We start from the raw sequence: 16389 nt of genomic DNA, 5'->3' as shown, positions 1-16389 counted from the left end.
GCAAACAGGCACCATCAAGAGACTACCCTTTGCTTTGCTGAAGTTCTACGAGGGACCGACTGCAGAGCCCGACCAGAGCCTTGACTTCCAGACTTCTCCGACCCTGATCCACATCCACAGCCGAGCTGAGATCCGTGGAGGCGACGAGAGACGTGGGACCGGCTACCTGGGAAAAGTGGCGAGTATCTTCCAGCGCAGCTTCTGAGGTACCCTCGAAGTTGTGCACCGGGGATTGAGAAGCCCCAACCCCAAGCACCATCTGCACCGAAGATCAGCCCCCCACACTCCACGAGTCCTGCGTGGGGCCCTTCTGCATGTTCCTGCTTGCCGCGTCTGTCCGGTTGCTTGCCCGTTGGCTAGCGGCCTCTGTGACGACACACCTTGAAATCTTCACTGCTGGTTTGGCTCCTCCAGACTGGCTCCCGCTTCTTTGCAAAGAAGAAGCACCCCAGACCTTCCTGGTCTGCACCAGAAGCAAGTCCTCCGTTCTTCTTGGGTTCCGCTTGCCAAGGCTTGGTGAGTCCTAGTTCGACTTAGACGCCGCCGACAGCAAGAGCCTTTATGGGACAGCTCGCCTCCTGGTCCTGGTCGTCCTCGACGTCTCCTGGTACCCGTGGCTGCAGCGACAAGCTTCAACCTTCACCTGCAATCTTCACGACATCGCCTGGTTCCTTCCTGGTTCCACGTGGTGACTGGCTAGTGACCTTGACTCTGTCCCTTCTGCTTGCAGGTACCCTTCCTTCTTGATCCCGTCCTTGGGATCCACCAGACACTCTGCACTGACTGCATCCATAGAAGTCCACGACGAAACCCGACGCAAGTTCACACCTATGCACCCGCAGCCCGTGGGCTAGGTAACTTGGGTACTTCGGTGCTCACAAGGGTAGTGACTATCCTAGGGTCTAGTTTCCGAGTCTCGACTTTCTAGTTGCTCCAGAAGTGTCCTAAAACTGCTTATTTCAGAACTGTACTATTTCTATAGACTATAAGCATTACGCGTGAGTGTTTCCACTCTGCACCTGAATCCCGTGGGCCTCCCACTTCCTAACTGTTGGTAGTGTAGCCCGAGCGATTCCCTAGGCCTAGGCCTATTCTATTTCCGTGACAGTGGTCCTTATACCACTTCTTTAGTATATGGTTTGCGTGGCCCCTAGGGCCTAACTGTATTACTTAACTGTGTGACTTAATGTATGCTTGAATAAGACTGTGTTGTACTTACCTCGAATCTCAAAGAGTGCTGAGGGTTTGACTAGAATAAATACACTTTATTTTATATATGTATCTGTTGTGGTGTCCTTTCATTTGGTATTCAAGGGATTATATATGGTATCACAGCTGGCTTCACATGCCATTCAGAGTTCAGCCTAATACTGCTCTTGTCCATGCTACCACTAGGATAGCTGGTCTATAAGGTTGACTTTACAACCAATCACCATAAGGGTTGTTTGGACTTTTTATAAGGTGTACACTAGAACTAGTGACATCATACATCAGGCCAACTTCTCACACGGACCGACTACAGTCTCCCAGAGACTGAGTGTATACGCTACCTCCAGGTCCAACACTGGGCCATGCACCCTGACAATCGCACACAGGACAATCGCACACAGGTGGGAAGACTCCTCACACCGTATGAATGTTGGCTCATAACGCGGTCCTCGGACAAGAAGCTGATCTCGGATCTCTATAAGATGTTACAATCCAAATTCACCCACACATCGCGCGGGGCGGGAACGATGGGAACGGGACTTGGGGCGCAATCTTACTCCCCGGAAGTGGGAGGGAGGCTTGCTACAGGGCACGCCACACAGCTACACACGTAGGTCTCACTGAAACTTTGACCTAACTAGTCTACCACTGGTATTACACTCCAGAGAGACTTCATCAAACTGACACGACAGAGCCCCGACTGTTGGAGGGGATGTGGCGAGAGGGGCACATTATGGGACTGCGTACACCTCCGGACCTACTGGACACACATACTGGACGAAGTGGACAAACACCTTGATACAGAACTCCCTAGATTAGCCGCATATGTCCTGCTAGGGGTGCCCAACCCCCTCACCTACCCTCTTAAATCTAGACGAGGGAAACAGATAGCTATAGCACTGGGCACGGCTGTCCAAAATATCCTGATTCACTGGAAAACTCTTCGCACTCCTACACTCACGGGTTGGTATCACAGACTATGGCACGTCTTGGGGATGGAAAAGGTCTCTTACTCTGGCTGGGAAAGGCTCCTCCTTCAGCGACCTGTGGCAGCCCTTTCTCGCTCTGCTCACACAAGAATTCCGGGAGTCGACATGTCCGAGATATCTACTTCTCCTGCGCTTAGCTACACCAGACTCTGTCCCCTATGATTCACCAATACCAGGCCTGACACAGTACTTGGCCCAGCGCGCTCTCACCAGGGCGGGTGGCTTCGGTCTCTTCTTTTTTTTTTCCCTCTCTTTGCTTCTTTGGGAAATGGGTGGGGGGTGGATGTTCATGGTTTACTTTGATATATTGTTACGATATTGCCCTGTGTGACCCTCGTACTGTGCATTTATTTCCTGCAACTCTGAATAAAAAGATTTAAACCATAACGATTAGTTTTCTGAACGCGAACCTGTGCTAGTGATGTAATGTGGCAAAGTCCATAATATATGGAATTACTTACTGTGGGGCCAGGCTGCTGTGTGGGCTCCAAACCACGGGACCGGCCTCTTGCTCTGGCTCGAGCTCTACCCGTCATTTTTCTTCCAAAAGAAAATTAGGCGTTCTGCAAAACAAATTAGGAATGTTAATGGGGAAAAAAAATACTGCATTCCATAAAAAATTAAATAAATGTAATGCCCAGCAAGTGGAAAAGTACCATTACTAGTAATCTTAGCCCTCAGATGGTCCTCAATTATGTAGTGAGAATTTTTACCTCTGCAAACCGAAGCCAAAAGTTTTCCCCTTCTGACGGGGTAAAAACAAATTGAACCCTGGTGGATTACACAGCCAATTAACTCTTATGTGAATTACTACAAATTCCTTTCACTGTGGTATTACTGAACTTTATCAGCTGCAAATGACAAAACACACTGTTGTACAGACTATTACCCAATTTTGCAAAAGATAGTCATGAGCCCAGAGAGCACAAGCCTTGTTGCCAGTGGAAAAGGGTACTACTTCTTTCAGATCATCTACTCTTACCTCAAATGTTCAAGTATCCCCCTGCTTATCACAACTCAAGATTATTGCGTTTGTGAGCAAAAGCTTCTTTTTGCCCGATTTACCCTCACGTTTTGACTGCTGCTGCTTGTTTTTCGAGTGACCCTTGACAACCCAGGTAGGTCGCTCCCCCTCAGCACAGCTCCGCCTGTGTCCCTGCCCCAGCTGCCGAAGTTCGAAGCCCTCCTCCACCCGCAGGCTACCAGCTGCGCCTCATCCCTGGTGGCCAGTGGTAGGCCGTAAGTTTGTTCATCTTCTACTTTATTGTTTTTACTGTATTGCCTGTATTTTCATTGTTGTGTCTGTGACTGCTGTTGTCTGTCTTCCCCGCCTGCCTGTACGTGGTCCTTGCCAGTTTCCTTTTGTACCCATCGCTGCCCCCGTGTCTCTGCCCGATTTTGCCTTCTGTACCCCTCGCTTCCCCATGTCCTCTGCCCGGTTTTCCCTTCTGTTCCCCTTGCTGCCACCGTGCTTCTCTGCCCGTTTTTGCCATTGATTTTTGTGCCCTATTTCTGTGCCCTTTTTGCATTTTGTTCCAATAATTTTTTGTGCCCTTTTACCTTCTGTTCCCTCCGTCGTCCCTCGCCGCTCCCGCAGCTGTGGCCCCTGCGGACCCATCCCCCTGACTGCCCATTCGCTGCCCCCACCTCTTAGCTACTCCTCCCTCCCACCTCCTCATAAATGCTGGCCGCTGGCGCGCCGAACGCACGCCTAAGGCAAGCACGTCTGTGCCTGTCCGCGCCTGGACCGCACCCAGTGCCAGAACCCGTGGCCCCCACTCCCGCCACGACAACCACCGCCACGATAGTAGCACACTCCCAGCCCTCAAGCCCGGACGGACCCACACCTGCTTCAAGGCCGCCCCGAAACGCGCACACGGTCCCTTCACCTACCGGAACTGCAGCTACACCAGCCTCAGAACAGACGAACAACCCGCCAAGAAAGACCGCACCCACCTGCGATGCATACTACTGAACACCCGCTCCGCGCGCAGACTCTCTGTCGAGCTCTGGGACTTGCTTCACACAACATCCCCGGACGTCGCCTTCCTGACAGAGACCTGGTTAAACGACTCCTCCGCACCAGACTTCGCCATAGCCATCTCAGACGGCTAAAAGATCACCTGCAGAGACCGCACCCACGTAGTCGGCGGAGGAATCGCCATCGTCCACAAGTACAGCATCAGGGTCTCGACTAGCACCGACGACGCGCTCAGCACCGCCGAACACATGCACTTTCAGATCCACACAGACCCCAACCACACCCTCGGAGGCACCCTCGTCTACCGACCCCCCGGACCCTGCCCCCAGTTCAGCGACTCCATTGCAGACTTCATCAGCACGCACGCCCTGACCTCCACAGACTACATCCTCCTCGCAAACCTGAACTTTCACCTTGAGAACAACGACAACAACTCCACAACCCTGATCGATCACCTCGCCAACCTCGGACTAAGGCAACTCGTCACAACGCCCACCCACTCCGCCGGCCACACGCTCGACCCCGTACGTCTCCGTCGTCCACACCACCGAAATCCTCTGGACCGACCACCGCTGCATCCACTTCACCTTTCAGAAACCCACCACACACCACTGCACCCAACAGATCCCCCGCCGCTGCTGGAGCAAAATCACTGAAGACCAACTCCATGCAAACCTTGCTCTCAGCCCACCCACCGAACCCTCCAACACCGACAATCCAGCCCACAGCCTCAAGAAGCTGGATCAAAGACTGCGCGAACACCCTCGCCCCGCTGAAGAACCCCCCCCCAAAGAGACTCCAGCAAGAGGGCCAGCTGGTTCACCCCAGAACTCCAAGCCTGCCGGAAACTAGAGAAGAAATGGCACAGCGAACAAACTCCGGACAACCGTGCAGCGCACAAGGACGCCAGCCGCAACCACCACCACATCAGGGCCGCCAAGAGAACTTTGTTTAAAGACCGCCTCGACAACAACGCACACAATAGCAAGGAGCTCTTCAACATCGTGAAGGAACTCTCCAACCCCAGCTCCAACACCAACGACATCCCGCCGTCACAAGCCCTGTGCGACTTCCTCGCCACCTTCTTCCACCGTAAGATAGCAGACATCCACGACAGCTTCAACACCCAGACAGACCCACTAGACAGCAAAACAACAGACCCTCCGCACACCATGGACCACGACCCGCTGCCAGCCTGGGCCAGCGTGAGCATCAATGACACCATCAAGACCATGAGCACAATCCACTCAGGTTCTCCGTCAGATCCCTTCCCGCAGCACGTCTTCAACAAAGCAAGCAGCTCCATCGCTCCCCACCTACCCAACTACATCAATTTCTCCCTCGAGACCGCGACCTTCCCAGAGAGCTGGAAACACGTAGAGATCAACGCCCTACTGAAAAAACCCAAGGCTGACCCAGGAGTCCTCAAGAACTTCCGGCCCATCTCTCTGCTCCTCTTCCCGGCCAAGGTCATCGAGAAAATCGTCAACAGACAGCTAACCCGATAACTCGAAGAACACAGAATCCTGGACCCTTCACAGTCAGGGTTCCGCAGCAACCACAGCACCAAGACCGCCCTCATCGCCACCACCGACATCAGGACCCTGCTAAACAACAGCGAGACCGCAGCACTCCTCCTCCTAGACCTCTCCGCCGCCTTCGACACCGTCTGGCACCGCACACTACGCGCACACCTCCACGCCGCAGGGATCCGAGACTAGGCTCTGGAATGGACCACCTACTTCCTCTCTGGCAGAACCCAGAGCACCCGCCTCCCCCCATTCCGGTCCGAAGCCTCAGAGATCTGCGGCGTACCCCAGGGATCCTCCCTCAGCCCGACTCTGTTCAACATTTACATGGCCCCACTGGCACACGTCGCCCGACAGCATGACCTCAACATAATCCGACGCCGACAACACTCAACTGATCCTCTCCCTCACCAAGTACCCCATCACCGCCAAAGCCAACCTCCACGAAGGAATGAAGGCCTTCGCAGACTGATGAAGACCAGCCGTCTGAAGCTGAACTCTGACAAGACGGAGGTCCTCATCCTCTACTCCAACCCTTCAGCCTGAGACTCCTGGTGGCCGACGGCACTGGGAGCAGCCCCGACACCCACCGACCACGCACGCAACCTGGGAATCATCCTTGACTCAACGCTCTCAATGACCAAGTAGGTCAACGCTGTCTCCTCCTGCTTCAACACCCTCCGCATGCTCCGCAAGATCTACAGATGGATCCCGACAGAAACAAGAAAGACAGTCACCCAGGCCCTCGTCGGCAGCAGACTACAACGGAAACGCCCTCGATGCGGGAGCACCGACCAAGCTCAAACGAGGACAACGCATCCAAAACGCATCCAAAACGCCTCGGCGCGACTGATCCTCGACGTACCACGCCACGGCCATATCACCCCCCTCCTGAGGGACTGCACTGGCTGCCCGTCAGCAAGAGGATATCCTTCAAGCTCGTCATCCATGCACACAAGGCACTCCACAAGACCGGCCCAGCCCACCTCAATAGACTGCTCTCCTACATCCCCAACCGCCAGCTACGCTCCGCCGACCTCTCACTCGCCACCGTCCCGCGCATACGAAAAACAACCACCGGCGGAAGATCCTTCTCCCACCTCGCGGCCAAGACATGGAACACTCTCCCACTCTGCCTACGACAGACCCAAGACCTGCTGACCTTCAGGAGGATGCTCAAGACCTGGCTGTTCGATCAGTAGCGGCCCCCCAACCCCTCCCCCCAGCACCTTGAGACCCTCGCGGGTATGTAGTGCGCTTTACAAATGACTTACTGAGTGCACGGAGGCCTGCTACCAAGCCCCCAGTGCCAGTGCTCTAACTTTGCCCTCAGAAGATTAAGTTTGATTGGCTTATACAAAATTGGCATAAGTTAACTTTCTTAAAGGTTCCCAATATATTATACCAGGGGTCCCCAGGACCTGCAAATTTAGGTGTACTTCATGAACTGCAGCACTTGTTGAGCCACCCTGAGTGTTCCAAAGTAAAACATGTTTCTCAGCCTGCCACCACTGACTGGTAGAGCAGTTTTAAACTGCAAACTCAACTTGGCATTTAAACTAATGGCAACGTCAGGACCTCCCTTTTTAACATCTAAAAGTCACCCCTCAGGTAGGCCTACCAAGTCCTAAGGCAGGGTGCTGTATATTAAAAAGTAGGTAAAATATTTTCAAGTGGCCGAACTTTAAAAAAAAAAAAAAAATATGTTGCTTTTACTGTGGAAAGGTTAGTTGCCCCATTGGCAAGTACGAGGTTCCATGCTGACAACTCAGCTTTGTTACCTTCTGAATTGGACTACTAAAGTTGGTACTTCACAGTATCAAAAGAACTGTTACATTAAACCCGACTTGCTGGCCATGTCAAATTTAATGCAACTTTTGAGCTAACGGCAACTTTAGAAATTTGTCACCAAGTTTCTAAAGTTTTCCAGTGGCCATTTGCAAATGCCCGGCACCAGACAGCCTTCAGCCCTCCTGGGGAGAAGTGTTAACGACTCCCAGGAGAGGAAACAAAGGCCTGCTGTAGGAAAGTGCCTGATGTGATTTCAAACCCTAAATGCACTGGGTCCCTGCTAACCAGGTTCCCAGTGCCAGATCTTTCCCCAAAATTGTACCACGATTGGCAAAACTTCAGTTATCCCTGTAAGTCCATGGTAAATGGTACCACTGGTACCTAAGGCATGGGCATTGGAGGGGGTCCACTGGGGCTGCAACACTGGTTGTGACAGCCTAGGGCCCCCTCACCAAGGCTATGCACTCTGCCACTGCAGGCAGTGTTGTCTTATTGCAGGAAAATCCGAAGAGTCGACATGGCACTCAACCCTGTGTGCCATGCCTCTTATAGGTTATAGGCAAGTCACCTCTGCTGCAGGCCTTTATCTCTAAGGCAGGGTGCACTGTATCCTATGTGTGGGCATGTCTGCATGAGCAGATGGCCCCCTGCAATATCCAGTGTTTTCTGTGATGTTATAAGTGAACAGGAAAGCTATAAAGAGTACATTGGCTGGATGCTTGTCAACATTTAGTTTCCTAGCTCCATGATGGCTTCACTGATTTTGAAGATGTTTGGTGTAGGAGAGTAGGGTCTGCTTTCTATGTTCACCCCCACTTTTTGCTTTTGCTTTACTGGTTTTCGACTTAGATGTGGCTGTGGGCCTGCCAATCAGACCCACAGCCCTGCTGTTCTCTCTCTAAATTAATACTATGTAATTTAGGTGCATAACCAAATTGGATAGGATCGTCTTATTGGCCCCTGTACAGTGTACCTTAGGTACCCAGGGCATAGGTGTACCCTAGGCCTACCGGGGGCTGCAGCATGTATTATGCCACCCCTGGCCTGGCCTTCCATTTTGACACAACTGGCTGATCACTCAGCTGGGGCAAGGTTGTGTAATCACCCCTTGCTTAGGTGTAGTATTCCTATACCTACCTTATATATAGACACATGTGTACCTATCAGCCACTCCTATGGCAGGCCTTAACAATCCTGGAGGCAGAGTGCTTGGTAACATGTGAGATGGGGCTCTAGCATGAGCTGAGCCTGTCGGCAGCTTTCGGAACAATGTCCTTATAGCTGTTCAATGATATAGCCTACCATATACTCTTAAAGTGCCTTATAATCTTAGACGGTTATGGTAACTATGGTTTGGCTTTATCGAAACATGTCGTGTAAGGTGTCTAACACTGTGGAATAATACCCCCATACCATTTCTGGACATGAGGATATTATTCCCCCCTTCTAGAGGGAAAGACATGTTAAAATCATACTTCACTGTTAGCCTCTGACCAAAGCCTCAGCATCACAAAATGGATGCTGCTGCCACGACACAAGTCTGACCTCCTGCTGCTGGGAGTGATCCCGGCACGGGAGGCTTGGACAATAGGTTTCCTGCCTTGGGAGGTGCTAGCACCACCCCAGACAGGCCTTGGTGTATTGGGGCAGGGAGGGATGAAAGAAACTAGACACTGCCTGGGGCACACAAGGTGTCCCATGCATAGTCCAGTTCAAACCGGTGCTGGGGCACTCCAGCCCCAGTCCTGGGGCGAAACTGGACAAAGGGAAGGGGGTGTAACCACCCCCCTCCCAGGTCCCACCCATAAGGCGTGACCTAGCAGGCAACCCAGCCCCCCAGATTAGTACAAGTGTGGTAGCTGGGCCCCAGGAGATTGGATTATCCTGAACCTGCAACTTGAACAGAAACTCTGGACCTTCGACATTCGACGAAAGAAAAAGACTGAAGAATCTCCCTTGTGGCCAAGGAGTGGTCACCCTGTGCGAACAGGCACCATCAAGAGACTTACCCTTTGCTGAAGTTCTACGAGGGACCGACTGCAGAGCCTGACCAGAGCCTTGACTTCCAGACTTCTCCGACCCTGATCCACATCCACAGCCGAGCTGACATCCATGGACCGGCTACCTGGGAAAAGTGGAGAGTATCTTCCAGCGCAGCTTCTGAGGCACCCTCGAGGTTGTGCACCGGGGATTGAGAAGCCCCAACCCCAAGCACCATCTGCACCGAAGATCAGCCCCCCCACACTCCACGAGTCCTGCGTGGGGCCCTTCTGCATTTTCCTGCTTGCCGCGTCTCTCCGGTTACTTGCCCGTTGGCTAGTAACCTCTGACGACACACCTTCAATTTTCCACTGCTGGTTTGGCTCCTCGAGACTGGCTCCTGCTCTTCTGTAAAAGAGAAGCACCCCAGACCTTCCTGGTCTGCACCAGAAGCAAGTCCTCCATTCTGCGTGGGTTCCGCTTGCCAAGGCTTGTTGGGTCCTAACTCGACATAGACGCCGCCGACAGCAAGAGCCTTCGTGGGACAGGTCGCCTCCTGGTCCTGGTCGTCCTAGACGTCTCCTGGCACCCGTGGCTGCTGCGACAAGCTTCACCTCTTCACCTGCAATCTCCCGACATCGCCTGGTTCCTTCCTGGTTCCACGTGGTCACTGGCTAGTGACCCAGACTCTGTCCCTTCTGCTTGCAGGTATCCTTCCTTCTTGATCCCAGCCTTGGGATCCACCGGACACTCTTCACTGACTGCCTGTCAGCATCTTTCCTTCAGGCATCCATAGGAGTCGACGACGAAACCAGACGCAACTTCACACGTATGCACCCGCAGCCCGTGGGCTAGGTAAGTTGGGTACTCCGGTGCTCATCAGGGTATTGACTATCCTAGTCTCTAGTTCTCAAGTCTCGACTTCCTAGTCACTCCAGAAGTGTCCTAAATCTTAATAATTCTAAACTGTACTATTTCTATCGATTATACGCATTGCGCGCGAGTGTTTCCACTCTGCACCTGAATCCCGTGGGCCTCCCACTTCCTAACCTTGGGTAGTAGTGTAGCCCCAGCGATTCCCTAGGCCTATCCTATTTCCGTGACAGTGGTCCTTATACCACTTACTTAGTATATGGTTTGCGTGGCCCCTAGAGCCTAACTGTATTACTTACCTGTGTGACTTAATGTATGCTTGAATAAGACTGTGTTGTACTTATCTCGAATCTCATAAAGAGTGCGGAGGGTTTGACTAGAATAAATACACTTCATTTTATATATATATCTGTTGTGGTGTCCTTTCATTTGGTATTCAAGGGGTTACAAATGGTATAACAGCTGGCTTCACATGCCATTTAGAGTTTAGCCTAAGACTGCTCTTGTCCATGCTACCACTAGCAAAGCTGGACTATAAGGTTGACTTTACAACCAATCCCCATTTTCATTTGGTATTCAAGGGGTTACAAATGGTATAACAGCTGGCTTCACATGCCATTTAGAGTTTAGCCTAAGACTGCTCTTGTCCATGCTACCACTAGGAAAGCTGGACTATAAGGTTGACTTTACAACCAATCACCATAAGGGTTGTTTGGACTGATATAAGGTGTACACTAGAACTAGTGACATCATACATCAGGCCAACTTCTCACATTTGGTACCAAACATTTTGTTTATATAAAGGCTCACTGATGCCAGTGATAGATGTAATAATAAATTCACACAGAAAGGGTCCTCTGAAACCTATCTAACCCTGGTGTGGTTCCCGACTGGTTTCCGTCAGACTGCCACCATTAGACAGGTTTGACCTCATGCGGTGGGAGAACAGAGAAAGCCTGCTCTGCGAAAAAAAATTGTTTCACACCTCCTTAAGGACAGGATGGCCTTCCTGGGCAGGAAGTTTCAAAGGTCATGAAGCCTTTAAAATCCACCCAGGAACTTCCGAGTTATAGGGAGGTCAAGCCCCCCTTTTCTGCTCCACTTTGAGGGAGGAAAGGTGGGTAAACTAGTGTGACCTGGAGATGTGCCAATCTTCAGCCTGCACCACTCCTAAGGCGGAGCCAGGAGAGGTGGACCTCGCTTTTCTCTTTCAACCATCTTGAGCAACTGGAAATTTGCCTGACAGGGCTATGCCCACCCGCGACATGGGGTGAGTATTCAGAGGGTGGAGTCACCCTATAGATAAGAAGTCCATTGGCTAGTACCTCGCTCCCCTTCAACGCCTCCTCAATTTAGTATTTAGGTGCCTTCCCCAGATCTGGATTTCAGATTCCAGGGACAAAAAGAAAAAAAAGGAAGACGTGCTGCTGATCCAGGAACTAAGCCCTGCTTCAGAAGAAAATGGCACCAAACCCTGTCAACTACGTGGACATTCCACAACTGCGGTTGGCCATCCGAACAAAAACCCCAGATCCCCGCCAGCCTTCACCAAACCGCTGGGACCTTACTTTTGGACTAGTGGTACTAGTCCCCAGCAAACCGCCAGTAAAGGCCACCCTAGGGTGAAGACCAACAAGGACTATGTTGGCTCAATTCACTCCATCATCCAAAAGTTGCAGCAGGAAACGCTTGTTGGTCATCAGTCCAGTAACCGACCCATTCAACACATCCACCTGCCAGAGGGGACCCGACAGTACCTGCGACAGACTCTGGAAACCTCCCCGCTTCTATGAGCCTGTACCTACTTTCTGGTGGTGTTGATTGCGTGAAAGCAGCAACTTGGGTACGACCACCCCGACGGACTGCCCTCACCGCACCTGCAGCTGAACACCACCAGTGTAGAGGAAATTCTGCGTCCCAAGAACTGACACCCCCAAAACAACTAACCTAGAACTGCCTGCTGTGCCAGAGCCCTAGAACTTCCATAAAAGACTACCCTGGAGTAGAACTTCCCCTGAACTCTTGGTGACCGTTACCCCTCCCCCCCCCAAAAAAACTCTGCAGCAGAGTGTTGCTTCCATCGATCACTAAAGTTCATGTGTTGGCAGTACTCAGTTACCCAACCCTATGCTGTACTTCCTGTAACCGCGACCGTAAATGTTTCGGCAGCGTTCCGCCACAATTGCATCCCATTCTAGCCAACGCTTTCTTCCCAGTGACCACGATGGTCTCTACCAGACTGTATTGACCGCTGTTGCTTAAAACCTGCAAGCATGTATGTCTTGATCTGCATTTGGTTGAAAATCGACAAACAAAGCATTTATTGACTGTTGAACAAAGTTCTTGGTTTCTAAAAATAAATCTATAAAGATAAGCCTTTATTTTTACAAATTGGTATCGGATTTATTCTTCAGCGCGTGTCATTTATTGCCTCAGTGTGTGACAACAAATGCTTAGAACTATCCTCTGATAAGCCTAACTGCTCGCCCACACTACCACAAAAAGAGCATTAGAACTATCTGCTTTTACCTCTGCCTACCTATTGGAGATGTACTGGACTCTGCACAATGTACTTCATTTTAGTACACTACATATAGAGCCAGCTTCCTACACCTTCCGTACGAAGTGGCGTTACCTCTCCCCGGCAGGATGTCACACAGGGCACAAGCCCAACAGTCTAGCTTCAAAGCAGAAGACACCTTTGTGGTCAAATGGCGGACACACACGAGAGGGGCTGCTCTTTCATTCTAGTAGACAGGTTGGCATTGGGGACAGAGGAGAATACCATTGCAAAACCGATTTCCCTGGAGGCATGTAGCCCTCAGGTAGCCACACATCTAGGGTCGGCTACCAAGCTCCCCACGTGTTATTGAACTGAGGGGTGGCCCCAGGAACACCCTTGACGACAGGATATGCATCTTAATCATCCTGCATGTCTTGCGTCAGGACCACTTCATTTAAGTCTGTGGCAGCCTGTCCCTAAAACTTGGAACTGGACTGGAGGCGGCTTTACCTGCAAGGTAACCCTCCTGCTAAGCCTTACTGGCCCTCCTGACATTCTCCCTGCCAAAGTTGGTTGTTTAAAGAGGGCTGGAGCAGCTGAACACAACTTTATAAATATTTTGGTGTCTGAAACTTCATAAAAAATAAAATCCATTTTTATAAATTGGAGTTGGATTTCTTTTGTGTCCTATTTCTTACTTGTTCAATTGTTTTGGTACTTCTAAATGCTTTGCACTCGTTTCTTTATTAAAGCCAATCTGCTCAAAGCCGCAGCTACTCGGGGTTGAGCTAACAATTTACAAACAAGCCAACTATCAAAGACAGGTTTGTGAGCTTATTAAATGGTGAGGTAACACAACCACATTGTATAATAAACCACATTTAACCTAAGCCTTGCATTGGTCCTCCGTCTGTAGTGATTCATTAGGAATCATTTACTTGCTGCCCACTTCCTGATGAAATTTGAAGTCCATTTATTTTTTTCAGTCATTGCTCTAGTATCTTGGAGACGCTATTTCAGGCGGATGTGTTTGGGGACGTGCCATTGGCACACCAAAGGCAAAAGTCTAAGGCAAGCCCATCACTGCTAGTCCGGATCACACCTGGCACCCTGGATCTTTCAACAGAGAAATGCCTCCTGCTATTAGGTACTCTAGAGATCTTCTGAAATTCTGTGGGAAGGGGGAGTCTGTCCCATGTGTGGCTTCAAGGTTTCTTGAGCTGTATGAGCTACGTTACTGTAGCTGCAGGGCTTGTGGTTTTTAGATGCGATATCCACATCCTACCAACTTTTCCAATTGTATTAGCAATGGAATAATTCCACCTAACCATGACAAAGTAAAGCGGACAAGCCAGAACTAAATTTAAAGGGTTTCTCGTTAATGCAAGATCCCTTAGTAAACACTAAGTAGAGGTCACAGATTTTCTTGTATCACACAACCCAAATTGAGATTTTTATACAGAATCACGAACTAAGGAAGACTCTCGCCTAGATCTGGCTGACGCGATCATGCTGGGCTTTTCTATTCTTAGATTAGAAATAGGAGGCAGGTCAAGAGTGGGTTTTGCAGTGATTTTTAAAGCTTAATATCAGTACCATATTTAATCTTTAAGGGCTAGCTGAAGTATTTCATTTTAAGCTTAAACTATCTGATACTAGTTCATTTTCAGGGATGGTTTATAGCCCACCTGGTCCTATAACCTCCTTCCCAAGTGTGATTTCAGATCTTCTAGAACCCTTCGGTCGTGTAGTTCCTAAAAAATACATAGGATTTGCACGTTTGTTGGACAACAAACTAAGGGATGGGTGTAGAGACGGATTCCGAACAACCCCACAGGATGTGTCAGCATTTAGACCAGTTAGCTCACAGTGCCACTATAAGCGCCCAAAAACTACCAAGGAGCAAGTAGTTTCTGGCATCCATTTAACATGACAACCCTTGATCCTTCAGGGATCACGGAAACAGTATAGTACTTTTAGCTTAGTAAATCGTACTCACTTAGTCTCAAGTGATACACAGAATAAACTTTGAGGACGTTTTCAATAAGCATTTATTGAACCCGACTCATTCTCATATAAAACATGTTTGCTGCTACAATCATTAGACAGAAGCAAATGTAAATATCACAAGCACCAACAGAAGATACATTTCTACCATGGTGCTAAGCAAAGAATATACGCAGGCATACATAAAAACAGTAGTCTTAGCATACTCCTATTATGCGGACCCTACTCAAAAGGTACCTAGCATACGTGGGTGTAAAGCCAAAAATCCCTAGGAATGAGCCAACCCCATTATCTAAAGGGAGCGAATGAAGGACCCCATCTTGGTCACGAGTTGAACATCCCGCGTTGCGTGTTTAAGCTTCAGAATGCAGGGGCCGCAGTGTCGGTGTTAGCCTCTCCTCTAGTTACCTAGTGAAGGTGCAGTTCTTTTATACAAATTTTTTTTGCCTCTCTGTTACTAACACAATCAATATCAGGGCTCGACAAATCCACTCGACCGCTCGCATTTGCGAGGTAAATTTAATGAGGTCAAGCTATTTTTAGGTCCTACTCGCCCTTTCTGGCGAGTAGGAAAACATACTAACTTTTGTCCTCTGTCTTTGAAAACGGAGCAAATGTGACAAGATAACAAGATTTAAAAGCCTTTTTATTGATCACAAAGCAAATGAGCAATAAAGATGTCTTTAAATCTGGTTATCTTGTCACATTTGCTCAGCTTTCAGAGGTGGAGGTCAAGTAGGTTACTGTTAGGTCGAGGAGATTTTTCAAGGTACTAGACCTGCAGGACTAGTACAATTTTTCAGATTTTTCGAGCCCTGAATATGTTGGGAGTACGATTATGTAAATGAGCCTAAATCAAAGATTGTAATCATGCAAAGAAGCCCTGTCGCCCAAGTATAAAGAAAGGGATGACTTTTGTACTGAGTATGATAATGTCATGCCCCGCGGTCCGCGAATCCCGACGCTGTAGTATTTAAGGAGCCTCGAAGCAAGGATAAGCGCTTAGCGTTCTTGCCTCGAGGTTCACTTCCGTCTCGACGCTCAGCTGCCTGACTTCCGTCAACGCATTTCCAGGTTCCGGCTTTGCTCTAAGGAACGAAGCCGGCTTGCTGTATATCGCCGCCTTGTTTAATCTCAGTGGTGTTTCGTTCCTGCCCGCTTCCTCTCCACCGCTAGCGGGGCGGACGTTGCCCCTTATCCCTTCAAGCCACAAGCGAGAGGTACCCCGGTAATCCTGCCTAGTGAAAGCATTACTTCCTGGCGCTATAGTGGTGCTGAGCATACTAGCGCCTGTGTCCCTTCACGCCGGGCGGTTCCCAGAGCTTTCCGAGTGGTCTGGAGAGTGTCTTGCTCCGCTCTTACCGGCTTCTATTGTCCTAGTTTTTTCCCCTTCTTATTTTACCCTCATAGTTCCCTCCTTAAGACACGCACTCCATTGGCTGTCACTGCTCCTTCTACCAGCCTGGCGTGGTTCCGGATAATAGTACCCTGATGGTGTTCCTACGAGCGCCCATTCTAGTGGGGTAT

The 16389-nt window shown here is 50.1% G+C and overlaps 1 protein-coding gene across 2 annotated transcripts in view; it reads right to left on the bottom strand.

Moving 5' to 3' along the window:
* The window catches only part of PIWIL1 (piwi like RNA-mediated gene silencing 1), a 1168338-nt gene that overhangs the window by 1045450 nt on the left and 106499 nt on the right, over positions 1-16389 (bottom strand). For both annotated transcript variants that reach the window (XM_085633654.1, XM_085633653.1), the window contains exon 2: positions 2660-2761. In XM_085633654.1, coding sequence (XP_085489780.1) covers positions 2660-2734 — 75 coding nt within the window. In that variant the 5' untranslated portion in view covers positions 2735-2761. The remainder of the gene's footprint in view (positions 1-2659; positions 2762-16389) is intronic.

This window comes from Triturus cristatus, chromosome 11, assembly GCF_964204655.1.
Source record: "Triturus cristatus chromosome 11, aTriCri1.1, whole genome shotgun sequence".
Classification (NCBI taxonomy): Eukaryota; Metazoa; Chordata; class Amphibia; order Caudata; family Salamandridae; genus Triturus; species Triturus cristatus.
Note: the sequence above shows the minus strand (reverse complement) of the source record. Positions and strands in the feature narration are given on the sequence as shown.